This window comes from Peromyscus maniculatus, chromosome 20, assembly GCF_049852395.1.
Source record: "Peromyscus maniculatus bairdii isolate BWxNUB_F1_BW_parent chromosome 20, HU_Pman_BW_mat_3.1, whole genome shotgun sequence".
Taxonomy (NCBI): domain Eukaryota; kingdom Metazoa; phylum Chordata; class Mammalia; order Rodentia; family Cricetidae; genus Peromyscus; species Peromyscus maniculatus.
The window spans coordinates 55,339,139-55,366,651 of NC_134871.1; the positions used below are offsets into that span (position 1 = coordinate 55,339,139).

Sequence of the window (27,513 nt, forward strand, 5' to 3'; positions counted from 1 at the left end):
GGATTTTCTTGAGTGTTAACAGATGGGAGAAGACCTAGCCCACAGTGGGTGGCATCATTCTCTAGGCAGGGGGCCTTGGATTATATAAGAGTAGAGAAAGATGGCTGAGTACTAGACATGCTTACATTTACTCTCTCTCTGCTCTTGGATATGAAGGGACTAGCAGTCTTGAATTCCTGCCTTTGGCTTCCTCACAATGACTGACTATGACCTGCAATCATGAACCAAATAAATCCTATCTCCCTTAAGTTGCTTTTTGTCAGGGTGTTTTTCTCACAGCAAGAACCAGAACACCACCTATGAAATCACTAATGCCCATGTCAAGAGGCTGAGACTCACTGTGTGTGTGGCCTTTGGAGGACCCCATGGGTGCCCTTGGAGGTTTCCATAGGTCATAAAGCCTCAGCTTCCCCAGAGACTCCCTGACACAATGCCTTCACAAGGCAGGTACGACTCTTCCACTTCTCCAGGATGACCAAGAGCACACCCAGGTGACAGCATGCCCGAGTGACATCCCTTAGTTCCTGTGGCAGGCTCAGGGGTGGGGTGTGGGGTGTCTTACCGGGTTCTCGGTCTGGTTGATCCCGACCATGAAGATGAGCTGGGAGAAGAACAGTGCCCCAATGAGGTTCTTGTGAATGCTGTGCAGGTTGGAGCGCAGTGTCCGGACAAGGGAGAGGAGGACGAAGGCCACCAGGAGGGCCACCAGGGACAAGGACAGGGCGGCATAGGTGATGATCTTCAGGGGTAGAACCTCCCCATGCTGCAGGTGGGTTTGGATGAAGAAAAGTGAGGAATGGGCTCTGATGTTTGAACAACACAGACAAAACACAGTGATGGGCGTCAGATATCATAGGCTGGCAGGGGACCACATGACTAGTTTGGGATGCTGAGTAAACTCTGGGGATGGATCAGTGTTGGCAACGGCTACCAGCACAGGGATATACTAATGCTACCCACCTGTGTGTTATATACTTTAGCCAGTGTGGCATGCATACACATTTAATCTCAGTCCTCAAGAGGCAGATAGATTTCTGTGAGTTCGAGGCTAATCTGGTTTATATAATGAGACCACTCCCTCCCCACTGCCCCCCCCAACATTTTTTTAAAAAAACCCTCCTACATAAATCCCACTGTTAGGAGTGACCAAGACAGTCATTCCAATCCTAAGCTGGCGACCTGCCAAGGGGACTCAGTTTGTGCAAACCCCACATGTCTCTAGTAGCACTGTCCCCCCAAACCCAACTCAGCCAACAGTCACAGCAGACACTTTACAGGGAGACTGGGTAACTTGTGACACAGCACCTTCCGCTGCTACTTAATACACAGTAGGAGCCTGTCACCTCTCCATGGCTGCATTATTTCACGTCGTCCTCAGACGGAACCCACGAGGAGAATGAGCACAAGGTAGGCAGGGATGAATGAAGCCGGGAGAGTCTAAGCTCCCTCGGTATCCTGACTAGACAGCCTGGAACTTCAGCTCTAGTAACTTGGGGCCTAGACGGTCACCTTTGCCCATAGAATCCTGCAGCTGGTTCTTCCTTTCTTGCCCTCAGCATACAGCCTGTGGCAACCGAGGGTGCCTAACGAGATGGACCATTCTGAGTCTCCAGGCATATGCTTAGTGTGACTAGAGAGTTTTGGCATCTGGGGTACAGGTTATCCAGCACCTTCCAGGCGGCGGCAGTGACCGAGCTGTGTACCATGGCTGCTCAGAGCCTACTACCCCAGGCGTCAATCACACCACAATGGCCAGCTCACATTCTCAAGCTGCTGAAGATACCAAAGGCATCATCCTCTCCCTCTCAGTGGCTTTCTCTCCTCACATCTTTGTTCCTGGGGACAATGTGTGGCCTGAGAGACATTCCAAGTGGGTGCAGAAGCAGCCCAATCCAGCACGGCTGGGGGACCCTGCCCTGAGAGGAGGTAACAATTCTAGAAACTTCTGAGCCTGAGGGTAGGTTTTACCACTGTGCTGGTTGATTTCTGTCAAGTTGACAAAAACCTAGACAGATCTGGGAAGAGAAAAACCTTAATTCAGTAAATGCCTCCATAAGATGCCTGTAGGCAAGTCTGTTGGGCATTTTCTTGATTAATGATTTATGCAGAAGGACCCAGCCCACTGTGGGTGGTGCTACCCCTGGGCTGCTGGTCCTGGGTTCTATAAGAAAGCAGGCTGAGCAGGCCAGTAAGCAGCACTCCTCCATGGAGCCTCTGCTTCAGTTCCTGCCTCCAGGTTCCTGCCTCCAGGTTCCTGTCCCGACTGTGGACTGATGGACTGTGCTAGGGAACTGTAAGCCAAATAAACCCTTTCCTCCCCAAGTTCATTTGGCTATGGTGTCTCATCACCGCGATAGAAACCGCAAGGCACCATCTAACACCTTTACAGCTACTACCTTTATAGCCTGGGCTCTTTGAAAACGTTTTTTTTTTTTGTTTACTTGTTTGTTTAGACAGGGTCTCACTCTGTTGCTGGTTGGCCTTGAACTCATAGCGGATCTTCTGCTTAAACTCCTGAGTGTTGGGATTACAGGCCACGTCCTGTTTCCCTTTTTTATTTTAACTTTCCCTTTTAAAAAATTACATTTGTGTATGTAGGCTTGTGCGCAGGTGCACAAATGCATGCCACAACGCTATGTGGAGGTCAGAGGACAATTGGCAGGAGCTGGTTCTCTCCTTCCACAATGTGGGCCCTGGGGTTGGAACTCAGGTCATCAGGCACCTTTAGCTACCGAGTCATCTTGCTGGCCCCTAACACCCCTTCAAGGTTTTCTCACAGACCTCTTCAAACACAACTTTCAGTGGGCACATTTGGTTTTGCTCAACCCACAATGATATGAGGGCCTCGGGGGGGGGGGGGGGATGGGTTAGGGACTAGGCCATTCCAGTTGCCATATGGATTAGCCCCCAGGCTTGCTGAGGGCGTGGGTAGTGGTGAAACGCCCACCTCACGCCTGGAAATGTCCATGAGCACCGCGCAGCTGGCCGAGCGGCTACACTGGCATGTGACGTGGGTCCGGTTCCTTGACAGCAGCTCACAGCCCTTAGCTGACCACCCTCCAGTCCCACCGAGGCTGTGGAGAAGAGAGAAAGGGGTGAGTCTGTTCCATCTACCACTGAGGTAGCCCAGGAGCTGGGTGAACCCAGCCCCAGAGGTCTCTGAGGCCGTCCTGACATCGCTGGATCTGGTTAGGAAGGAATGGCCAAGAGCAGAGAGCATCCATCCATGGGGTGCCGAGTCTCACCACCTCTCTGTCAGCTCCTAGGCCAAACCTTTCCCCTTCTTCACCACACTGAAGTTGAGGGCCATGGCCACTGTCACCAAGGACACAGCCCTCACAGCCACTTGGCACTGTGTGAAAGCTTTCCTTTACCATTTCATAGCTGGTCTGGGCTCTCGTGAGAGCCTCTCAAGTTCAAAGGTTACATGCCAGATACAGAAAACTCCAAAGAGAACAGACCCTGTGTCCAGAGGCAGCCGCCAAGGCTGAGGCAGCCTCTTTGTTCACCAGCCATACTGGGAGCCTCAATGGCCTCAGCAATAAACATCTCTCTCCATTGTCCACTTTCATGTTCACGTTGCACAATGTTTTACAGGAGCTGCCTGGAAGCCAGGGTCCAATTAGTGTTGCTGTTTCACTGATGGAAAGCCCCAAATAACAAGTTGTTACAAGGGCCCTGCCCTCTGCGGCTCTGGGAAAGTCCTATAATCCCTCTGATCCTCAGTTTACTCATCTGTAAAATGGGGTGTGACGGTTGCCGCGCTTTGCCAGGAGCGCTCTAAGTTCAGGGGATAATGGCAGCGACATAAAGCAGGGGGCAGATCACTAGAGCTCCTGCTAATTGCCATTATTCAAACAAATAGCCAGGAAAAGACAGCCATGCCTGGCCGCCGTGGGGCCCACACACCAGACACCAACGCTTCCCTTCACTCTCCCCTTTGTGAGCCCAAGATCTTTTATGCCCCAGACTCAATGAGCTCACTTGTAAATGGCCTTTGGAAAGTACCGAGAGAGGAGAAGACGAATGCTCTTGCTGGAGCATGTGCCGGACACCGAGCACAGACTCATGTGGGAGCATAGCTCTCTGTTCAATCCTGGGGGACGGTGAGGTGGGAAATGTCCCCGTGGTAGGAGCTTACAGACGTACAACATCCAGGCCCAGCTTTAGGCATGCAGAGAGGGCTTGGGTTTTGGCTCCCCGTGATGAAGAAAAGCATGGATGCTCTTCATTTTAGACCGTGTGCCAAGCCTGGAGACCGGGGCTATTCCAGCACCTCCTCATTCCATTCCACCCTGAGTCCCTCTACGGAAGGGTGACCACAATGAGGCGGAAGAGCGAGTCAAGGAAGTGAAGGCCTGGCGTCTCCCACTGCCGCTAAAAAGACAAATGTGATGGTCCCATTGGCTTCAGCCACCGATGGAATCCAGTGTCACATGGGTACAGGGAAATGGCATCTCACGTCTTTTAAAATCAACCACCTCCCTTCCTTGATTGCAGGTGCGATGCATCATGAATCTGGTCATTCTTGGAGTTATCTCTGATGGCTCCAGAAACAGGCCAAACAAACCCTGCTGGCGGGGGACAGCCTGGGACCATCACCACCACTTCCCTGCGTGTGTCCATTTCTGAGTCCCGTATCCTGCAAGGGGCCTTGCCTGGCAGAGAAATGGGTGCTCGTGTGGACCACCAGATCGCAGGTGTTCTATAGATGAGCAGCCCATCTCGGCCATGGCCTCCTGGAGGGAGCCTTGTGTGTGCATGCCTGCTTCTGTTTGAGTGTTATGTGTGCATCTGTGTACATGCCCCACGTATTCCTGCATGTGTATGCATGCACGGATCTATGTATTGTTGCACATGGATCATGTCTATATTATGTGTGCACATTCTTGTGGAGTGTGTGTGTGTGTAAGTCTATATTTTTCCATGAGAATATGAGTAATTCCTCAACATGCACACGGATTTATGAGCTCGCACGTGTGTATGCGCACACACATGTAGGCACACACTGACACTCTTAGAGGCAAAATGGGGGAAGCCTCCCATCTTGTTAAGCCCTGGAAGGGGAGTAAGAGACCAGAAACAGTCTTCCTTCTGCCGGCTGAGACTTCTGAACTCAGCAAGGCCCTCCCGTCCAAATACAGGGCTCCCACAGAAGAGGTTGCTTGTAGGCTCTTGGGGACCCACTTACTCAAGGGAGTGGTTCCAGAATACACAGACAGGCTTGCTCCGCTCCTCGGTCTCCAACAGGGCAAACTCCACCAGGACGGGCCTCTGCAGAGAGCTGGGGAGTGGGGTCCCCTCACTGTACACCATAGCACTCACTACCGGGGTGTTGATGACGGGCCGGTTAGGCAGTCTGTGGCAGAGAGGGATGATTACAGGGATAAACATGATTAATTCACGTTCTGTGAGAACCTGAGTCCAGACACTATGAGGACTTGGACAAATGAGCGACTGAAACACAGGCTGTGGACACAGGTCACAGCAGCGCCCTCGGGAGGGTCTGGGCTGCACTGCTGGTATTCTCAGGAGTGCAGGGAGAGGAACCGGGCATGTGTGGCGCACGTCTTTAATCCCAGCAATCGGGAGGCAGAGGCAGGTGGATCTCTGTGAGTTCGAGGCCAGCCTGGTCTACAAAGTGAGTTCCAGGACAGCCAATTACACAGAGAAACCCTGTCTTGAAAAACCAAAAAAAAAAAAAAAAAAAGACTTGTCACTTCTAGGGGAAGGGGGCTTTAGAAACTTTTCGGAACAGGTGTGTCTCTGTCGGATGCCATGACATGTGGCGGTGACCCTGGGAGCAGTAGCATGGCCACACAGGGAATCTGGTTAAGTGACCACAGCCTGGGAACCCAATCACCCATCTCTAAGCATGAAGCAAAAACAAGGAATGGGAGACAAGGAAGCGCCCACAAGCTACAGCAGCTGAGAAGCATGGCCTGTGTGCAGTCTTCTGTTCAAGGGCAACATGCACTGTCCAGCACACTGGCTGGGTGGCCCTCGGACCTGGGCCAGCAGAGGGCAGATGCACCTATAGGTATCTATCACCCATGACAGCCTCTGGGTGTGGTGTGGGGAACAAAAGAGAGCCCCCAGAGGCACATGGTTGTGTAAACCGTGTTCATGTGAGCATAAATCCAAGGACGAACTGAGGCAGAGGGCATGCACCATCCCAGGGCACAGCACTATGGCAGGCACAGGACCTCTCCTTGGCAGTCAGTGCAGGCCAGGGTCATGGCATAATGTTATTGGGGGTGGCAGTGGGTGATTAGGACTTTGACTCATGGAGGACTCGGGGCACTGGGGAAATGGGTCCCCTCAAGGTCCCTGCACCCAGGTCTCACCGGAGGCTGCGGTGGTCGGGGTCATAGTGTTCAGGCAGCAGCTGACCCAGGGTCCGGTAGATGATGACCAGGGCAACGGCAAACTGGCCGGGTTCATCGGGGTGTCTCCTCTGTCTGCTGAATGAGGTTTCTCTCTCAGCCCTGGGTTCCGGTTGTGCTGTCTGTGGTGCCGTCCTCCGGGCGGCCGGCCTCACCATGGGGCCTTCTGTAATGTGAGAACAGAGTGTGAAGACTCAGGGCAGAATCCTGGGCCACCAAAGTTTCTACACTCTTAAAATTGGTAGATGGAGCCGGGTGGTGGTAGTGCACGCCTTTAATCCCAGCACTCGGGAGGCAGAGGCAGGCGGATCTCTGTGAGTTCGAGGCCAGCCTGGGCTACCAAGTGAGTCCCAGGAAAGGCGCAAAGCTACACAGAGAAACCCTGTCTCGAAAACCAAAAAAAAAAAAAAAATTGGCAGATGGAGCCGGGTGGAGGTGGTGCACGCCTTTAATTCCAGCACTTGGGAGGCAGAGGCAGGTGGATCTCTGTGAGTTCAAGGCCAGCCTGATCTACAGAGCAAGTTCAGGGACAGCAGGACTGTTATATAAAGAAACTTTGTCTTGGAAAACCAAAAAATAAAAAATAAATAAAAAAATTGGCAGATGCAAACTAACATGGAGTCTCCTCAAAAGCCACACATCAGTAGCCCATGGCCCCGTAGTTCCACTTTTGGGTATGAGTTAGAAGAACTGCATACAGGTTTGAAGACGTGTCCACAGACTGTCCAAATGTACAGACAGGAAGCAGCACAGTGGCCACTGGCGTTGGCGTTGTGAGTGACCAGTGGCTAGTTTCCTAGCAACAAGAGGAAGGGCTGGCGAGGCTGAGCTACACTGGGGATGTAGCAGACGCCTCCGGACGGGGTGTTTAAAGTGGCAATAATGTCATGTGGCGGGTGGCTGGGGTCTTAGCAGTGCTAGGAACTGCTGGAGGAGACAGAGGCCTTCTGCACACACATGGGTTCTCTGCCCTGTGCTTTCTAACGTCATGCTAAATGCAGACATGTTTTCACCTGGACATGAGACAGGCCATGTATAGACCCCGCACATAAGCACATATTTGGGGTGCCCAAGCCTACAGTGTCTTGCAACTCGCCGAAGCAGCCACGATGGGGGTGATTCTGGTGTGGGCCTGGCTGTCCCAGCACCTGGGCTTGGTGAGGGAGAGGACAGGGAGAGGGATGTTGTCATGTTCCCTGGGTTGGGTGTGGAAGGGATGGGCCTACTCCCTGCCTGAGTCCGGCTCTGTCCCAACAGCCGACCTATCAGACAATACGCTGCCTAACCACCGGGGAGTGTGGTTCTGTGCCAGCCAACCCTAGTGTTTTAGCAGCTTTCAGACTTGGCACTATCAATAAAATGCCACTCGCAGGGCTATGTGGAATTAGGGACAGGACAGTATGGGATTCCTTCCATGGGAGTGTTCTATGGCAAACTGGGTTTCCCTGAGCCATGCCTCAGAAGCAGATAGGTGACTTGACGGTATCCCAGAGACAGAGTCCTCTTCTAGGGAACAATGCTAAGGGACAGACACATGCACACATACATAGGAACAGTGGACCTGTGACAATGTAGGCAATATATATATATGTATATGTGAATACATAGAATGTTCACATGCATACACACATGCATATGGAATATATGTACACACAGGATATAAACATATGCACACAGAATATACACATGTACACATATATACATGCACACCTGGAATACAAACATGTGCATACATATATATGCATATTAATATGTGTATAAATGAACATACTGAATACGCACACATATGCACACTAACATATACACAAATACAAACATTCTGAACATACACACATATGAACATTAATATATGTGCATATACACATACTGGCTATACACACATATGCACACACATATTAATATATTAAAACGTACATATACATACTGAATATATACACAACACATACATGTATAGACACAGAATACCACACATATGCACATCAGGAACATACACACCCATGCATAGATAGGAATATACACACACTTGCGTGCAAGAGACACTCATAGCTAATGCTCTTAAGCTCACAACATAATCACTTCTGGGGTCAGCCCTGAACAAAACACGTGGAAGATGGGGCCTGTTCTGAGCTCGGTCCTACATCCATGAGAACCTCTCACAGTGTTTATTGACGATGCCTGAACATCACTCAGACCTGCTTGCTCCGTGACTTGTCGGGGTGCACACTCACACTCTTAGAGGGTCACTCCCTCCCGAAAGGACGGAGACACCCAAGGCCACAAGGGGCTTCTAGGCGGCTTCACCTTTTTTCTCGGGTGGTTTGAAGGTGTCAGCTGGGAAGGACACGGAGGACGCCAACTCCCTTGGAAACTCTTCCCGAATGTCCTCAAACCTCGGCACCTGGGCACCGGTGAAGTTAAACTTGTCGAAGATGTCAACTGCAAGAACTGGGACAATTCCTTTACTCACCCCCAAATGTCAGAGCTTGCTTGAACCCCCAGTTTGGAAATGATAACTGTGGTTTCAACGGGAGCCACGGTCTCTAGGGAACCTACTCAGAGTCACACAACAGGACACCTGAGGGCCACACAAGGCAGAGTGTGGCCCTCTGGCTCTTTGTGGTGGCCCCTGGCCCTGTCTTGCATGGCTCTGGTGGGGTGGAACGTGAGGGGCAAGACTAGCCACAACATGGCTGCGAGAGGTACTGTCCCGCTCTGTTCCACGGGCTGTGCCGTCCCCGGAGCCTTTCCAGGTGGTAGAGACAGACAGAGGCAGAGTTGGTGAAACAGACACAGTTGACTGATCCAGCTCTGCAGCAGGGCTCACCCTGTCTGTCTGCTCTCTGCCTTGTAGAAACACCTACAGGCCCCGATGGGACACATACTCAAGCTATCCCTCAGCTGGCGCTGGCCACCACCACTCTGACAGAGAGGCAGAGTCATGCCGCTATGTGCCAGGGGCCTCCTCATACCACCCTGCCCTGTGTAAGACTCCCTGATAAAAGCTGAGCACAGTGGTGCACACCTTTAAACCCAGCACACAGGAGGCAGAGGCAGGTGGATTTGTGAGTTCCGGGACAACCTGGCCTACAGAGTGAGTTCCAGGACGGCCTGAGATGCATAGTGAGACCCTGTCTCAAAAGAACTCCTCAAGAAAACACCCACTGCTAGGACAGTACCCCCTTGAGTCACTGCAGGAGGAGGGAGGGACAGGAAGAAAAGCTTATGGTGTGGGCTAGGGCATCTCAGAGGGTCAACATCAGCAATGTTGCCGGCCCCATCTCTAGTGAGAGGAACTTTCTCTGTGGGATGGAGATCCCCGGGACTTGGGGACTTCCTGCCAGCTTTGTCTGGACAGGTTGGGAACTGACTTCACCAACCTGGGGCTTTCTCTGCTTGAAGGAATCGGGACAGTTAATCTCCCAAGCCCAGAGCAGTGTGTACTAGCATTTGAGGTAACATGGGCCATGGGCGTGCTGGTAGCACTGATTGCTTAGGGTCTGGCCCAGGGTGGGAAAGCCTGCACCTCCATCCGCACATGTCCCTTTCACGCACGTACTTTCATCTCTGGTGAGCGGGGAAAGGGGGATATTGTCCCCAGACAGGCTGCACTGTGGGGAATCCCAAACCTGGATGTCTGAAAGGTCGGCTGGACTCCAAAGACCCTAGGGTAACATCCACAGAAGTATCTGGCCCCAGGAATGACATCGGCGATTATGGATGTCTTTCGGGTTGGGCAACTCCTCCCGTTGTAATAGACAAGAAACTAGAGGCCCGCGCTGCTGGCTCACTTTTCTACAGAGTGCCTGGGCGGAGGCTGTAACCCCACCCACATCACTGTCAGGGGTCAGCTTCTGGACAGAATGACCGAAGTCCCTGGGGTTTTGCCTTCCACAGGTCCCTCCCACAGGTCAGTCCGTACTCATGTTGGCAGTGACGATGACGAAGGGCCTCAGATAGGTCCTTTTCACATTCCGCGCCACATTGCTGAAGTACGCCTCGAAGTGCCTGAGCAGCTGCGCGGCGCCCCCCTCACTCCGCTGGATCTGTTCCCACGCTGCCTGTGTAGCCGGGGCCAGGAGGGCACTGCCTGTGTGGACAACATCCTGGGCAGGACAGACAGACAGATAGATGGTATTCAGTCTTCTGTCCTCAGATGCCTGGTCCTGAGATGGAGCAAACCATCTCCTAGACAGCCATGAGCGGACCAGGACTGAGCTGGTCCAGGAGAGCAAGGATTACAAGTCAACATCGGAGGACAGAACTGCCAGGAGGGTGTGAGGACCATGCCAGGGAAAGGGAGGGAAGCAGGGCTACAAATTAACATCAGAGCTTCTACCAGGAGCGTGCCCTGCTCCTGGGGTGGGGGTGGGGGCAGGGGACATCCCCAGACACTAAGGGGGAAGACAGGCAGGGATGCCCCTTCATTTTAAAACACACAGGTAAACCAGGGAAGGGAACTGCAGTGTACTACGCTGAGGATGGAAGTGTGGCGAGGCCAGATATGGACATAATTATGGGGTGATGCCCCCCACCTATATCCACCCCACCAGGGTTTATGTGAAACAGCGTTCAGCATGGTATGGCATGTGGGGGCTTAGATGACCTGGAGCAGAGAGCCTTGGAAGGAGGCATCAGTAGGAAGCTGAAGAGCCTATCACTAGGCTCTGCCATTCTCAAACTGTGCCCTTGGGCAAACCCTAAGCTCTATGTGCCTCAGTTTCCTTATCTGTCAAGTGGTAGGAAAATGTGCATAGCTAAAATACACACCACTCACAGCACTGGGCCTCTCAGTGGTCCCTAACTGTTAGCATTGCTGCTGTGAGGTTGTGGTCCTCCCTTGCCGAGTCACAGCACTAACGAGGCTTTCTCACACCCCAAACCAAGGGATGCCTTGACAGGACCCCATGCTACGCTTCACCAGCTGAGCCCAGCTCCGGACCCCACAACTCCCAAGCTGCACGAGGGTCGCCCTCCTCTTACCTCATGGAAATCAGCCTCACGAGTGGCCGCCAAGTCGAAGCCCTGCTGGTGGCTCTCGTGCTTCAGGACGCGGACCAACAGCTGGTAGGCTGTGCGCACATCATTGCCGAAGAGCGTACCATTGTGCCGTGTGGCGTTCCTCAGTGCCTTTGCCAGCCTCAGGGACCTGTCTCCATCCATCCTGGTCTCATTTCGGCTCAGCTTCTCATTCTGGCACAAAAAGGAAATGGCGATGTTTGCAAGCGGATCTCATTTGTTGCGGCCCTTCCCGCCAAATTCTCTACTCTGTAGTATCCTCGAGAGTACTTCAAAGAACCCAGACCCGTGAGGATCCCGAGTTGACAAACGGCAGCAAGGAAAGGACAGGCCCGCTGGGCAAGAGTGTGTGGGAGCAATGTCTGAGTTTGGCGACATTGACGACTCTGTGTCTGCAGAACCAGAACCAGAAGACAGAAGACCCACTTACTTGAAGCCAGCCTGACTCACCTGAGTAAAGGGAGGGGGCCTGGCCCCTGGCCTCTGAAGCCCCAGGATTGCCCCTCTTCTCCATCTGCTTCCAGATCCATGGCCTCTGGGGAGCCATACCTGACCCAAATGCAACCCCTCTGGCACATACCCCAGAGGCAATGACTGTGACCTACCATGGCCTTGAGATCCACAAAGGAGCCTGAGGTACAGTTGAAAAGCTCTGGGGGAAGCCAGCTCTTCTCCCCGCTGCAGTGCCGAATTGCGTTGCCTTGGGAACAGAAGCATGCTCAGGCTGTGGGTGGACACCTAGGCACACCTCCACCTGATGCACTTGGCCAACCCTTGCACGGAGCACAGATGAGGATCCAGGTGGGGGCTGCGCCAGTCAAGTTCACAGCCAGGGGACAGGGCCAACACATGCTCTCATCTTCCACGACGACGAAAACCCTAAGCTGCCCTGACAGTTAAAGCCAGACCCTCTGGGTGCCCAGCAATACAAGCAACCATGTGGGTATGGGCAAGTCTGTGAGACGACGAGCCAGTGCTGAAGATCCCCACACAGGGCTTCTTGGAGACAGCATGGACACCACTCCTTGCCATTTTACAGAGAACAAACGGCATAAACAAGGTGGCTTGTCAAGGCCCTAGGCGGAGAGTAGCAAAGCCCAGGATCCAGGTGGAAGGGGGTGAGTCACGGGTCATTTTCATCCGTTACGCCCCTTTCATGTTCTGCCTCTTGCTACTGAGGGGAAATTTATGTCATTTCTCCCAACACATTCCTTAATGACATACCTTAAATTCAAATTAAATGCATACAGGAGTTTTGTCTGCATATATATCTGTGCACCACCACCACCTGCATGGCCAGTGCCAGGGGGGGCAGAAGAGAGTGCCAGATCCCCTGGAACTGGAGTTACAGATGGTATGAGCCACTACCTGGGTTCTGAGAATTGAACTCAGGTCCTCTAGAAGAGAAGCCAGTGCTCTTAACCAAGGAGCTATCTCTGTAGCCCATGACATTCATTCAACGTGGACATTCAAAAGCTCGGATGCCCCAGGTCACCTGCCCAGAAAATGTCTGCCTCAGACTGGTTTCCTACCCCGAGGACAACCCAGGCTGTACAGGACTTACCCACTGATCCTTTGGGGCACGGCACCGCTGCTGGCTGCCCAAACTTCGTCTGTGGCCACCAGATGCCAGCCTCAAATGCTCTGGGACACCCATTGTAGATCACTGAGGACAGAGGAAGGAGTCATTCGGCCCAGCTCAGCTGTCTCCACAAATGCACCAGTCCTGTGTTCCACCCACCAAGGGTTCCCAACGAGAGTGACCCCAGCACCTTCCAGTCACAACACACATTAGAACAGGCTCTGGTCTAGGGCCTCTCACAAAGATCAGGTTTCTAGAAGGCCAAGAGAACTCAAAAAAAAAAAAAAAAAAAAAAAGGCTGCCAGGATTCTCCAAGCCCAAGGGATGTGCAGGCACAACAATGCACATGCTAGCATACACACACGTTAAACATGGCGGTCTATTCCACAGTGCGACCAGAAATTGGTCAGGGGACAACAACAGACCTTCACAGCCGAGTGAGGTGACCTCAGCGAAGGGGTTATCGCAGCGGTTGCATTGGCGGCCGATAACACCAGGCTTGCAGGCACACTGCCCGGTGTCCATGTCGCAGGCACGGCTGTGGGAGCCATGAGGGAAGCAGTCACAGGGAAGACAGGCATCCTGGGCTGGGGGCTTGTAGTAATTCTCCTGTAAAAGTCACAGGTGGGGCCAGTGAGATGGCTGGGTGGGGAAAGGTGCTGGCCACCCAAGTCTGGCCGGCTGAGTTCAGTCCCCAGCACCTACGTAAAGGTGGAGGGAGAGAACTGTCTCCAGAGTTGTCCTCTGCCCTCCCCATGTGTACCATGACACATGCACAGTGAATAAATACATGTAATAAAACTCTTTTCTTACACTTCCTGTAAGTACCGGGATGGAGCTCAGGGCTTTGTGCATGTTTGACAGGATCTCTATTCGAAACTATTTCAAAGCCTTAATGTTTTTTTTTTTTTTTCACCCCCAGACAGGGACTCCCTTCACAGCCCAGGCTGGCTTTGAACTCACAATCCTTCTGCCTCAGCCTCCTGCGTGCTGGAACCACAGGTGTCTAGAACCACACCTAACTAAACTCTTACATGTATTTTGTACGTTTGTGTGTGTGTGTGTGTGTGTGTGTGTGTGTGTGTGTGTACAGTGGTGTGTCGGGAGGTCAGAGGGCCACTCTAGGGTTGTTCTTGCCTGCAGCCTATGGAATCAGGGGATTGAACTCAGACCAGTAATGCACAAGTGCCTCTAAAGCTAAGCCAATTTGCCTGTCCACTTTAAGTGCTGATGAGAAAAAGCTGTAGGCATTTTCTCCCATAATGCTGTATACATGGCTCTTCCTTCCTCCTGCCACCCACAGACGCAATTGCCCGATCAAAGCACGCAAGGCCAGGCCTGAGCCACATCCATCCACACTCAGTTCAACTTGACGCTCGGAGTATACAAGGCCTGTATCACTACTGCAAGACTGACATTGGAGAAGCATCTCAGGGACAAAGCATCACAGCCCACAGTGACAGTGTCCTTCCCTGGGTTCTCACCCTGTCTCCTTGACAGCATGTCCCTTACTGAGTGACTACTGCTACCCCCTCAAAGCCAGTGGCAATCTTCCAGTGGCAACTCTGGAGGCCCCTGCAGTTGGGGGCGGGGCTTCCCACAGCTGCAGCTAAGCACACAGGAGCATATTTCAGAAGCTGTGAGACCAGGCGTCCCATGCTGCACACACATTAGGTCTGGATACCAAGACAGGGTATGGCTTGTATATATGTGTGGGTGGCGGGGGGTGCCAGGGATCAAATCTAGGGCCTGTGCAAGGCCGAGTGTGTGAGCTCTACCTTCCGAGCCATATCCCCTGCCCTCCAGATTTTAAAAACTCTGACATCACTGAGTGCCAGCTTGATAAAAGGCCAGGATGGCAGCCGACCAAGAAAACCAAGGTTGATGCCAAAGATGTGGCAACCTGCACAGAAATGGCTTGATCTGGTGTTACTCATTGGATGTGAGGCTGAAGAAAGACTGCAGAGGCTTCTAGATCTCACAGTGGGACAGTCTGAACCAGTTTAGATGTAAGAAGCCCTGGAGTGTTCACAGAGCACAGGTGAGCAACCCAATATACATTTGTTTGTTTTGGTTTTCAAGACAGGGTTTCTCTGTGTAGCCCCGGCTATCCTAGAGCTCTTTCTGTAGACCAGGCTGGCCTTGAACTCGGAGGTCCATCAGCTTCTGCCTTCTGAGTATCCAGATTAAAGGCGTGCACCACCACTGCCTGGCATAACCCAACATTTAAATGCATGCAGGGAGGGGGGTATGTATGTATGTGTGTGTGACTGTGTACAGGTAGGAATGCACACAGATGTTTGTGCTTATATAGGGGTGCATGTGAATATAGGTGAATGTGTGTATATGAAAGTATGTGATACACACACACATACACACACACACACACACACACACACACACACACACACACACACACACGTACGTGCATCTGTCCATGTGTGTAGACTCATGTTTGTATGTAGGCCATACTGTGCATGCATGGCCAGCTTGCTGGGCTCACGCCTAAGGTAGGTGGGGACAGGCAGATGGCTCCTCACCTTGCACTGGCATTGGCCATTGGTCTTGTTGCAGTCCGGATCGAAGCCCTGACTGACAGCACAGTGACAAGGACCACACACCGGGTTCCCCCACCAGCCTTTGGGGCATGGAAGGTCGACTCTGATGGAGAAATAAGATGACAGATGAAGGACACCCCAGAGTTTTGTGCCCTCATCCCTGCCTTCAGGGGGCCACATACCCAGCCAGGCTCTGTCTACAAACATACTGTTTAGAATGATGTTTTTCTCCGTGCTTCCATCTGTCTTAAAGATGCACGTGAGAAGCCCAGTGAGGGCCTCAGGTTAGCGTGGAATAAAGGCATGGTGGGGATGGCATCTGTTTGTACCTCTCCGGGAGGATGGGGACAGAAGCCAAGAGGGCCACGGGGCAGTGTCACGGGCTCCCTTACTTGTTCTCGCAGTACTGCCCATAGTGGCCGGGCCCACATTCGCATGAGTAGCCTCGAGGACTGTTGGGGGAGCGCACGCAGGCCGCGACATGCTTGCAGGGGTTCAGGAGACACGCGTCTACACACTTTCTTCCAAAGTAGCCTGTGGGGGGGACAGGGCCAGCGTGACCTCTACACCAAGGCTTCTCTGCATCCCACGCTTCCTGAAGCTGACAGTTCCTGCCGCTCAGCAGGAGGGAGCAGCAGCCTCCCCTCCAGGTCACAGGAGACAGACTGGGAAAACATGGAAGGCAGGCAGCCCGGGCCAGGGGAGGGCTGGGTGTAGGGGTGTAGCTCCCGGGTATTCCAGACACCTAGGAGTTGGGGTTATCAATGAATACTTTCGATGCTTCTCCACCCACCGAATTCAAAGGTGGCCGGTGAAATGTGTCACTTTTTCAAATATGTCACTTTACACTGACTATTCTAACTGCACTTTGAGATTAAAGTCCCCAAAGTTCCCTAGGCTGAGTAGGAAAAAGCAAGGCTTTTTCAAGTAGGAAGGCTTTCTGAGGGGAGTCGGGAGACCGAAAGAAGGTCTACCTTTGTAGCCCAGGCTGGCCTGGAATTCACCATGCAGACCAGGCTGGCCCAGAACTCACTATACAGCCTACGCTGACTTCAAACTTGCAGTTTTCCTGCCGCGGCTGATATCATAGGTTCGAGTCACTATGCATGGTACAGAGGCCACTTCCCGTAAAATGGCTCGGGTCCCTGTCGTCTCACTGGTTTGACCTGGGAAGCGGCCAGCCCAAATCAGTTTCCCCAGAGGCACCCACAGGCACCACAGGCTCCTCCACGATGGTGTGAAGTGAGGGTCCCACCTCTGTCACAGACGCAGGAGTAGCTGTCCCAGGTGTCCCGGCAGTGGCTGTGTGGAGGGCAGGGGCTTGAGGCACATGGGTCCTCCACGTCACAGCCATCCTTGACCCTGACCTTGAGGGCGTCATTCATGTTCAGGGTGGCAATGTTGGTAGACGTCTCCCCCATCCTCACGCCCTGCATTTAAAAAGTGGGGGCAGCCGGACTCAAGTCTCAAGAGTGGTAGAACTGGAGGGTGTACCCCCGAGGGTAAAGAGAAGTTAAGAGAGCCCCCCAAATTCTCTCCCAATCTAAACAGTTCTTCTTATCCCCACAGCCCGGAGGCCAGAGACGTGGGCAATGTTGGGACACACAGCATGACCGGCGGCAAAGGGATGTGTGGTTCGTGTCCACTGCGGGAGGGCTGTGAGTGGGACAGGGCTTAGCCGCTCCCTCGCCAGCTGTGGGACACCTGCGTGGATGTGAAGCCGGACCAGCCATGGCAGAAGCAAGAGGCTGAAGGCTGGGGTTTTGGGGGTCGGATCCCTGGCATAAGGGGAGCTAGGCGGGAAGGTGGGAGTGAGCAGGAAACATGAGTTAAAGTCTGGGGTGCCTACTAGGTGGATCATTTCTTTGCCAAAGACTAACCACCGAAGAGCCATACCAACTGTAGTGATGGAGGCCTGAACCACTCTAGCTGGTAAAGATGCAGTGCCATGCCCGCCATACCTGCATACAGCCTCGGAAGCCACGGCGCACAGACAACTTGTCCTCGGACACACCTCCGAGAACAATAGTCCGCATCTTCAACCCAGGAAGCTGGTTCCCAATCTGCACCGTGCTCTACATGGAAAGGACAGGGCGGGGTGTGTGTGTATGTGTCTGGGCACACCTTCCCAATGGGAGGAATGTGTTCAAGACAAAGGCAAGGGGACATGAACCACCTCCCTAGAGCCTCCAAAGGAACACTTGGCCTTCTGGAGGAAAGCAGGCAGACTGTATGTGACACATAGGGCATGGGATCCGGATGGTCAGTGGGAAAGACATGGGCAACTCTCCTACCCCATGATGGGCAGAGCACCAAAAATGCCATGGTGGGGGAATGAGTTGGGTAAACAAGGACATCTAACTCAACAGCTATGTACTCTTAGAATGTAGTGCAAGGCAAGTTAGACCCCAAGCCCCTCATGAATCACTAGGCATTCTCTCAGTATGTGGTAACTTCTGACAAGTGCCATGTTCTCTGGCAGAAACTGCAGAAACCATTCTGGTTTAGTGAGCATTCTGAGGGAGCTGTCCAGAGACAGCTGCATACAGCTGGGACCGATGTGTATCTGTGTCTTCCAGGCCCTCAGGCAGGGCCCTGGTCTTTTCCAGCTTAATTCACTATTTCCCTTTCCAGGAAATACTTGGGCAGAGGCACAGGGCTGAACAATGAGATGCTACTCAAAGCAACTTCACCAAGAGCATGCTCGGCAAAGGTACCCGGAGCACCATGATGGGAGACCCAGGTGGGCAGAGCCCAACTCCAGACTACAGACATGTCCTCAGCATACATGCACTAGAAGATGCAAAGCCAGGGAGGCCCACCAATGCTTCTCCAAACCTGCATGGTCCCTGCAGTTCTAGCATGTGGAGCATCATTGTGCTTTCCCATGGGCTGATGAAGGAGCTGTTCCCAGGAGAGTACAGGTACACACTCACCTGGTCCATCCCATAGTCCAAGGTCATGACTGCCAGGTATTTGATGTCCTTGCCCTCCTTGGCGCTCCTCAGTTCTATTAGCAGGTGATGCCATTCTCCATCACTTATACGGGACTTGGACAGTTGCATGGATGCCACATCGGAGGGACTGTGGGAGACCTCAAACTGGATGTAGCTGTTGAGAATCTGGAGGGCAGAGAGAGCCACACCAACTGACTGGTGCAGTTACGGTAACATGGAAAGCATTCTGCAGACATCTGATAACAGAGCCATGCAGACAGACTTAGGACATGGCACCAGAGTGAAAAAAAAAAATTAAAAATTAGGAGCCAGGCATGGTGGTGCCCACCTGTGATCCCAGGACTTGGTGGAACAGCAGGAATGATCCTGAGTTTGGAGACAGGTTATTCTAAATAGCAAGTTTCAGGCCAGCCTGGGCTACGTAGTGAGACTATCTCCAAAGAGAGAGGAAAAGGAAAACAAAGGCAGACACAGATTTGGCTGGGAATGTAGCTCAGAGGTAGAGCACTTGCCTGGCCATGTAAGGCCTGGGCTTTGCTCCCTAACAACACACACACACACACACACACACACACACACACACACACACACACACACACACAATTTGGTACAATTTTAGTTTGTCGAGATCTAATCTTATTTAAAGATATGAATGAAAATCAAGAGTATTGCACCTGGCCTAGAACGGTGTTTTAAATGAATGCAGTTAAGGCCAGCTGCAGTGGTGCATGCTTTTAATCCCAGCACTTGAGAGGCAGGGACAGGGGCAAGGGCAGGGAAAGGGGTAGGTAGGGCCCAGAAGCATAGGGGTAGAGGCAGGGCAAGTGGATCTTCATGTGTTTGAGACCATCTTGGTCTACACAATGAGCTCCAGGCCAGCCCTGACAAAAGAAAAAAATTAAAAAAGAAAAGAAAGGAAGAAAAGAAAGAAATGCAGTTGGGGGCTGGCAAGATGGCTTAGGAGGCAAGGGCATTTGCTGCCAAGCCCAATGACCCCAGTTAGATGCCTGAGACTCGCAAGATGGAAAGACAGGTCTGACTTCCACAAGTCGTCCTCGGGGTCCCATAGGCGCACTGTGACACATACATGCACACATATAATTACATAAAGAAATACATAAATGTCAAAATTTTAAATTAATGCGGCTGGAGCAATGCCCAGATGATGATGATGATGATGATGATGATGATGATGATGATGATGATGATTTTGACCTGACAGAGAACTGGGTGAGTTGGACCATCGTCCTCCTCCTGTGAGTCAGGACACCTGTGTGAAGGTCTGAGTGACAGAGCAGAGTTGCAGGGCTGAGGCCAGGGAGAAGGAAGCTGCAGCTCTGCTTCCCCCAGGGCCACCTGCTGGTGCCGAAGACTCAGCTGCAGCAAGAGCTGAAGAGGGTCGTGCAGGCCCATGGGAAAAAGATGAGAATTCCCATCCCAACCAAGCTGGATGGGCAGGCGTCTTCCAGGCTTAGCGCCGGGGAGCTGAAGGGATAGACACTCGGAGTAATCAAGAAACAGAGCGGATCCTGCAGGGACAGAAGCCTGGCTTTGACTCTCTGTGACTGTACCAACATGTTCTGAGGCAACTAGTTGCCCTGGCTGCTGCCAACGACAAACAGGATGACAAGGACGTCCGTTCTCTCTAGATTTTCAGTGCGATCCCTAGCACTCAATAAAAATATCCCAAAGTATGAGGACACAGTAGCATGTCTAAAGACACAGAGAAGCGTACAACGGACCCATAGGGATGACAGACTCGTCAGAACCAGACTTGTAAGCAGTCAGGAGAGCCACAGGCAGACTTGGGGACCAGGAGACTCTTGTTTCTGGCTGGCTGTGTAACACTCCAGAAGGATCAAGCCACCAGATTTCAATACATGGAAGAAAAAAACAGAAAGCAGGGCTATGGCTTACGTAAGATGTTCACAGTTAAAGATGATGCCCACCAAAATGAGACTTAGATTGAAAAGCCACTGACCATGACACACCTGAAATGTAAAGACATAGAAAATGTTGAAAGTAAAAAGACGGACACAGCCGGGTGGTGGTGGTGCACACCTTTAATCCCAGCACTCAGGAGGCAGAGGCAGGCAGATCTCTGAGTTCGAGACCAGCCTGGACTACAGATTGAGTTCCAGGACAGCCAAGGCTACACAGAGGAACTTTGGAAAAACAGAAACAAAAATAAGAGGACGGAGAGAGACCCTATAGACAGAAGGGCTAGTGTGGCTGTATTTGTAGACAGAGCACTTGAAGGCAAGCATCATCACTAGAAAGAAAAAGGCTCTCACCATGACACCAGAGTCAGTCTGCCAGGAAACAAAACAGCCAAGCATTGAAGTCCAGATACAGACTGACAGAATAATAGGCATAAACCTGGAAATGGCATAGTATTTTTAGAGGTTTGTTTTCGGTTTTCTGAGCCAGGGCCTCCCACAGCCCATACTGGCCTCCAACTTCCTATTTGAGCCCAGGATGACTTTTAGTTTCTGATCTTTTGGCCTTCACTTCCTAAGTGCTGGGATTACAGGCCTGTGACACTACACCTGGTTGATGTGGTGCTGGGAATCCAACTAAGGGCCGTGTAGACATACGATAGGCAGGCAATCTACCCACGGAGCTACGCTGCCAGCCCGACACAGTCTGTTTAAACACAGTTAACGCCACTGCCTTGACATGAGAGGATCTCTTTGCAGCTCCTTGCTTGACAGCTGCAGACTACACATTCTTCTCCAGTACACACGGAATGTTGACTGCATCCAGGCTTGAAGGCAGGTCTCGACACATTTCCAAGGACTCAACTCACTGGGCCCAAGTTGTGAGGCCTCCAACCATGTTAGGAACAACTATCAAATGGTTCTGGTACACCGTGCCTCGTGCTGGCTAACTCAGAGTCCTCCACAGGCCCCAGAGGAAGCCCTGATGAAAAGGACTAACGTCATGACTGCTGCCTCCTGACTTTGCCAACAGTTGATTTCGGGAGGTAATTTTCGCCTTTTTACATATTGCTTCCTTTGGCTCACAGCGGTCTCCTGGGCTGTTCTCTCTCTCTCACTGGCCTTCCTGGGCAAACCCCCGAAGTGATAGATCAACAATGAAAATGAAAATGCCATGTGCCTACAGCCAAAGGAGAAGCCGTGAACAAACCCCAGGACAAGGAGAAGCTGCCGCCCATCTTGGACTGTCCCCCGATTGAAGACGGGTGCCAACAACTGTGTGACTGTTCCGCTTGACAATGCAGGGGGATTTGGGGTGCCTGAGAGCAATTATCCAAATTGTCTGGGCTTTGAACTGTCATGGGGTGGGGACACCCAAACAGGGGTGTCAGGAGGCCACAAGTTGAACATGTCACTCAACACATAACCAGAAAATTCCTGGGATGTCTGGTAGACCAGCCTCTGGGAACCATACTGAAGTGGTCTCGGGTTACCCCTGAGGTCTACAGGACCCCTCAAGGCCATCTTTGGTGCACCCAGTCTTCCTGGCTGCAGTCCCTGAATTTGTGGATGAGCAACCAAACGTAACTCACTCAGCCAGGCCTAACCCTGCTGAACACAGCCCTTTTTTCCTACAGGTACACTAATGACAGCCTGTGAGCGCCCATCATCACCTGAATCGAAACAGCCAATTTAATGTGTTCCGACAGAGAAACACCCACAGAGAAATGCCATCCCCAGGCAGAACGGGTGCTTCCAAGTTCAGCTCAAAGTGAGGTTCTGGGGCAGCGGGTAAACTTGTGAAATTACAGCTAATGAGAGAGGAATAATGACAGCCACAATTACCCTTGACGCACACGCCAACACCCCCCAACCCAGTGGGGTGCTAGAGCCATGACCCCAGGTGAGTGGGCAGGCAGGGGCCAGAGGCAGGTTTCTGTCTGGGCTGACGGCCCCACCCTCCTGCCAGGAGGGCCCTATGACCTCCAGCAGAGACCTGGGAGAGAGGCGGGCTCTGGTATTCCTGTCTCCTCCCATTCTCTGAGCAGAGCCCTGCTCCAGGGAGTTGGAGAGGGTCCTCTGGCCGACCCAGGACCCACAGGGCCTAGATTACACAGCCTCTAGCCTCAGTTTCCCCTCATGCAGAATGGGAGCTTGGTGCAGACACTCCTTAGAGTCCACCTCTCCCTGACCATCTCCGATCCACCCCAACTGGCTGACTGGGAAGGAAGAATGAGGATCCAGGGCCCAGATTAAAGATTAAAGAAACAAGCCAGGACTCTTTGTGGACATGGGGACAGCAGCGGCCATGAGCACCAGTTCCAGCAGCCACCACCTCCAGAGCCGTAATCTTGGGACAGAAGTGCTATGTGTTTCACACGTTGGTGTGGCCAGACTCCTCAGGAAAAGAAGAAACTGATATGTAGCAGAGACTGTGCTGAAGGGAAGGAGGGAGAAAGGGGAAAGAGGATGGCTTATGGGAAGGCAGTTCATGGGTACTAGGGCCCATTAAATGCACTCACACATGGACACATATGGAGACATACATGCACTCATGCATAAACATACACACACGTATGGGCACACATGCACAAGCATACATACACATATGGACACACGTGCACTCAGACATGTACACAAATGTGCATACAAACATATATACACAGTCATGAACACATGCAAACACAGACACGTGCATAATGACATGCACAGATGTACACACAGATGCACGCATACACATATGCCCAGACACATTCACATACATAGGCAGACACAAGCACACAAATAGACATAGGCACACATGCATGTGCTTACATATACATACTTTGGAAAAGCCTGGAAGAAAGAAAGAAACACCCAGTTATTAATTCCTCCAGATTGGAGACCAAGTCCCTGCTTGGGCACGATTCTCCTAAGTGACAATTGATCCCCTGGGATTCTTGCACATCAGGAGGGTGTTAAATCCAAGGAGAGCTAAAGATGGAGAATTCCGACCCTGCCCAGGAATCATGGGCCACGGTTTGTACGAGACAATCTGTCTGGTCAGTGTGAATGGGAACTGTCAAGAGATACAAAGGCAGAGGACGAGTTGCGGGCTTGGTGGGAATCTCCAGGCCAAGCAGTGATTCCCAGACTGGGCTCATTCTAACCACCTCAAAAACCTCATGGTGAACACTGCACCGCCAGTGAAGAGGTGGCGAGGTGAGGCTAGCTCAGTGAGGGAGCACCGGGTGATCCTCCTCAGACCTCTGGCTCCAACAACCGATCACAAACTGCCTGTGATGCAGGAGATGCGCAAACGTGTGAACGGAGTGCCTGAAGATCATCTCTAAAAACGTTCAAGGACCCAGACCTAAGGTTTCAAACAAGCCCAACAGTAAAGAGGGAGAAAATGAAGAAAACACACATGTGGCGTGAGGCGGTGGGTCCCCGAGAGCCCTCTAGGCAGGGGCCTGGCATCTGGTAGCATGCAGGTTTAATATGGGGGTAAGGGGCTGCAGTCTAAACTGATGGAGAATCACTCACAGCATCTGAGGCAACCCTTTGCCCTCAAAGCTCTCAAAGGCTGTGAATCTAGCCAGAAAAAAAGGTCGAATTCCAGGCAGGACAGACCAGAGCTGCTGTCTAGAGCAAGTTACACAGAGCCAGCAGCGCCATGGTTACACGCTCCACCCCGTCAAAGGAAGCGGGCGCTGGAAAGGAACTCCACGGGAGCCATTAGCCCTATACAATCTCTGCACTTCGCCTCTCCTAAATGGCACAACAGTGCTGTTGCCTCAGTCACCTATATTTCCCTTCTGTGTTCTCTCCGTCCACCATAGGGCAGGCACAAGAGGAGGTAGGTGAGTGGCAGATGCCCTTTATAGGCATCCCGGGAAGCCCCTCTGTCTGGTTTTCTTCCTGAGGGCTCCTGTCTGCTCTGCAGGTGCCCACGTGACTTACAGACACACTCACCTGGAGATGGAGCCTGGAAGACGTGCCAGCTGTGGCCTCCATCAGCACGCCATCCTCCTTCCGGGTCCGGAACATGAGCCCCAGGTACCAAGGCACAGAGATGGTGATGTCTAGGTCGCTCCAAGACACAACGCTCTCGCCATTGAAGCGCTGTGGGTGTGGCATAACTGCAGATACAGACCAGGACCTCAGGCGCCTCCCAACATCAGGCAGAGAGCATCTTCTCAGCTACCAGCCAGGTGAGGAAGAGGTCTACCATGTTAACCCAAATGCCAGCCTCAGACTTGTATCAGTGCTCAGTAACTACCCTAAGAACCCAGCAACGGACTGTGCAGATGCCCACCATGGCTTTTGTACAGCTCACTGGGCAAAGACGCCCCGAGAATTGCCAGACACATCCAGAGTGAGGCAAGGAGCACCCAACACAGATGGATGACAGTCAAGGGGGGGTCCTGTGGTGCTTGGGAGTACATGGAGTAGGTTCAGGTTTCGGTTGGGTGGGTGGCACCATTCCCTGGGCAGGGGATCATGGCTTGTACAGTGAAGAAAGCGAGCTGGGCGCTAGCATGCCTTGCCCTCTGCTCTTGATTATGGTGACTGTGATGTCCCCAGTTCTCTCCAAGCTCTGCTGCTGTGACATCCCCATCATGAGGGACTTATTATGGTCTGGAATTGTGAGCCAAATAAATCCTTAAATTGCTTTTGTCAGAGTATTTTATCACAGCAAGGAAAGACACTAAGATTCCCCTCGAACCCTGAAGCACTTCCAGGAGATGAGCGGGAGGTTGTCTTCCATGCTCCTCACCAGGCCCCAGCAGCAGCAGCTGCCGGGAGAGGCCTCCCCGAGAACTCCATGAGGATCCGGTGTGTCCCCATAGTCACCTTGCTCTTCTGATCCTCATGGTCACCTGCCTCTACATCCTTTAGAGCTGGCCCCGGGCCCTGGACCTCTATCCCAGAATCCTTCAGACTGCTTATTGCCTGTGTGTCGCCCCATCCCCCCCCACCCCCCGCCAGCTACCCCACTGTAGTTTGAGGGGAAGGGACAGGTGCTTACCTTGTTCACAGTTCTTCCCACCGAAGCGGAGTGGACATTCGCACAGGTATGTGTTCCACCTGTTCACACAGGTGCCACCATTCTGGCATGAGGTCCCATCGCAGAAGTTCCGCTGAGAAGCACAGCCTGAGGGGCAGAGGGTATCATCTGGCCTTGAGTTGAAGACCCAAGGCAACTTCTCTTAAGGAGCTGCACCATTCCCCGCCCTGGCCCACTCATGAGCACCACTAGCTAGAGACAGCCAGCCGGGAATCCACTGGCCATGGTGAGAACCCCAGACCGGGGTGCTTGGAATTCTCTGTCCCACTCATATCTGAGACTCAGGGACTCCATGCCATCCCAGAGTCTGATCTGACCATCTGGTGACAAGTTCAAGATCTTAGGATTGTGTGTCCAGGTAAACGATGTACCCAACGTCGGGGACACAGCAAACGGCAGGCACTGTGGCCATGCCCACGGAGCCAAGCTCTGTACCCATTCCCAAGAGGTCTTCACTCACAGGTAGGTACGTTTCAAGAACTCTCTGGGAGGCAAAGCACCCCTTCTGTCCCTGGTATGGTCACAAATGCTAGTCCTACACACCCAGGGGGCCGTGAATACCTGCCCTGGTGCCATTGTTGGCAATGAACGCAGCCATGTCCACAATCCTGCCATCGACGGACAGGTTTCGCATGCAGCCCACAAACTGCCGGCTATGCACGGGGAAGTCTTCTGGCAGGTTGGGGACACCACCCAGGAGCAGAGGTCCAGTCAGATCCAGTGACCTGGGAAGGCAAAGCCGCTTTCTATGGTATCAGGGTCCATCACTGCCGTAACATTGTGACTACTGCTAAGGCTTCGATCACAGAGCAGGTCCAAGCCCAAGGCAGATGACTGGGGGTCTGGACAAAATCAACTCTGCTCCGGGGTCACTGGTGGCTCCTCACAGCTTCTCTGGGCCTCGGCTTCCTTACACCCGCATCACTTCCCGAAAAACGGGTGTTTGGGGGTAACTAAGGCCCCCCTACTGAGTTCCACTCTGCACTAGAGGGAAACATCCCACAGTTCCTGGGCTCTCTAGGGAGAAAGTGTAATTAGAACAGAACTCCGGTTCCAGCAGAGGGCAGCTGAGGTCCCAGGCAGGGCTCTAGGCCCAAGAAGGCACAGTTCACCACGACAGTAAAGAAAGTGAGGACATGTGACCTTCATCATGTTCACCTGAACATGACCTTCAACGGGGATAAAGATTCAGGGCCAAGGGCAGTGGCAGAAGCCTGTAATCTGGCCCCTAAGGATATGGAGGCTAGGGAATTGGAAGTTGAAGGACAGACAGCCTGGGCCACATAGGAAAACAACATCTCAAAACAAAAATCAAACAAAGATTTATCTATTTATGTATATGGGTGTTTTGTCTGCATGTACATTTGCACACCAGAAGAGGGTACCAGATCCCACAGGACTAGTTATAGACAGTGGTGAGCTGCCATGTGGATGCTGAGAATTTGAACTCAGGACCTCTGAAAGAACAGCTAATGCTTTTAAATGCTGAGTCATCTCTCCAGCCCTAAACCCCAATGTTCTTATAGTCCACCTACACCCCATCATCTAGACAGAGCAGGAGTAGCTTCTCACCTTTTGAGGCTGGTGCAATCAAAAGAAAAAAAAAAAGTGAGGCTGGCCCTGCATGTGGCTGTTAGAATTTCTTTGTCCTGAGTTAAAAGAATCCCTGGGAGACCCAGAACCAGCAAGGACACCCAGCCACTTCCACCTCACGGGGACTGGCAACCCACGGAGACAAGGCAACAGTGGCCAGTTGCTCAGACTGACTTCTTCTGAATGGTGGCTCACTGCTTAGCCCAGGCTGGCCTTGAATTCATAAGTAGACCAGGCTATGTAGACTCTCAATTCATGTGCCTCCACCTCCCAAGTGCTAGGATTATTGGTATGCCATCTGGGGACTTAGTCTTGAGGGTTCTAAAGTCTGAGAGAGAAGATGCTATCCACAGGAAGACAGTCTGACACCAGTGTAGACAGAGGATACCAAGGACCTCTGCATTGTCCCAACACGGGTGACTTGTATTTAG

At 52.3% G+C, this 27,513-nt stretch overlaps 1 protein-coding gene across 4 annotated transcripts in view; it reads right to left on the reverse strand.

The window, feature by feature from the left end:
* Positions 1-27,513, reverse strand: part of Celsr1 (cadherin EGF LAG seven-pass G-type receptor 1) — a 143,658-nt gene that overhangs the window by 15,699 nt on the left and 100,446 nt on the right. For all 4 annotated transcript variants that reach the window (XM_042265391.2, XM_076556518.1, XM_042265392.2 and 1 more), the window contains exons 7-24: positions 26,051-26,214; positions 25,451-25,576; positions 24,394-24,560; positions 18,479-18,664; positions 17,504-17,617; positions 16,798-16,972; positions 15,935-16,076; positions 15,525-15,645; positions 13,410-13,593; positions 12,967-13,068; positions 12,008-12,102; positions 11,367-11,576; positions 10,306-10,489; positions 8,688-8,831; positions 6,348-6,552; positions 5,192-5,359; positions 2,948-3,074; positions 563-763 (exon numbers count right to left, since the gene is read on the reverse strand). In XM_042265391.2, the coding sequence (XP_042121325.2) occupies positions 563-763; positions 2,948-3,074; positions 5,192-5,359; positions 6,348-6,552; positions 8,688-8,831; positions 10,306-10,489; positions 11,367-11,576; positions 12,008-12,102; positions 12,967-13,068; positions 13,410-13,593; positions 15,525-15,645; positions 15,935-16,076; positions 16,798-16,972; positions 17,504-17,617; positions 18,479-18,664; positions 24,394-24,560; positions 25,451-25,576; positions 26,051-26,214 (2,815 nt within the window). The remainder of the gene's footprint in view (positions 1-562; positions 764-2,947; positions 3,075-5,191; positions 5,360-6,347; positions 6,553-8,687; positions 8,832-10,305; positions 10,490-11,366; positions 11,577-12,007; positions 12,103-12,966; positions 13,069-13,409; positions 13,594-15,524; positions 15,646-15,934; positions 16,077-16,797; positions 16,973-17,503; positions 17,618-18,478; positions 18,665-24,393; positions 24,561-25,450; positions 25,577-26,050; positions 26,215-27,513) is intronic.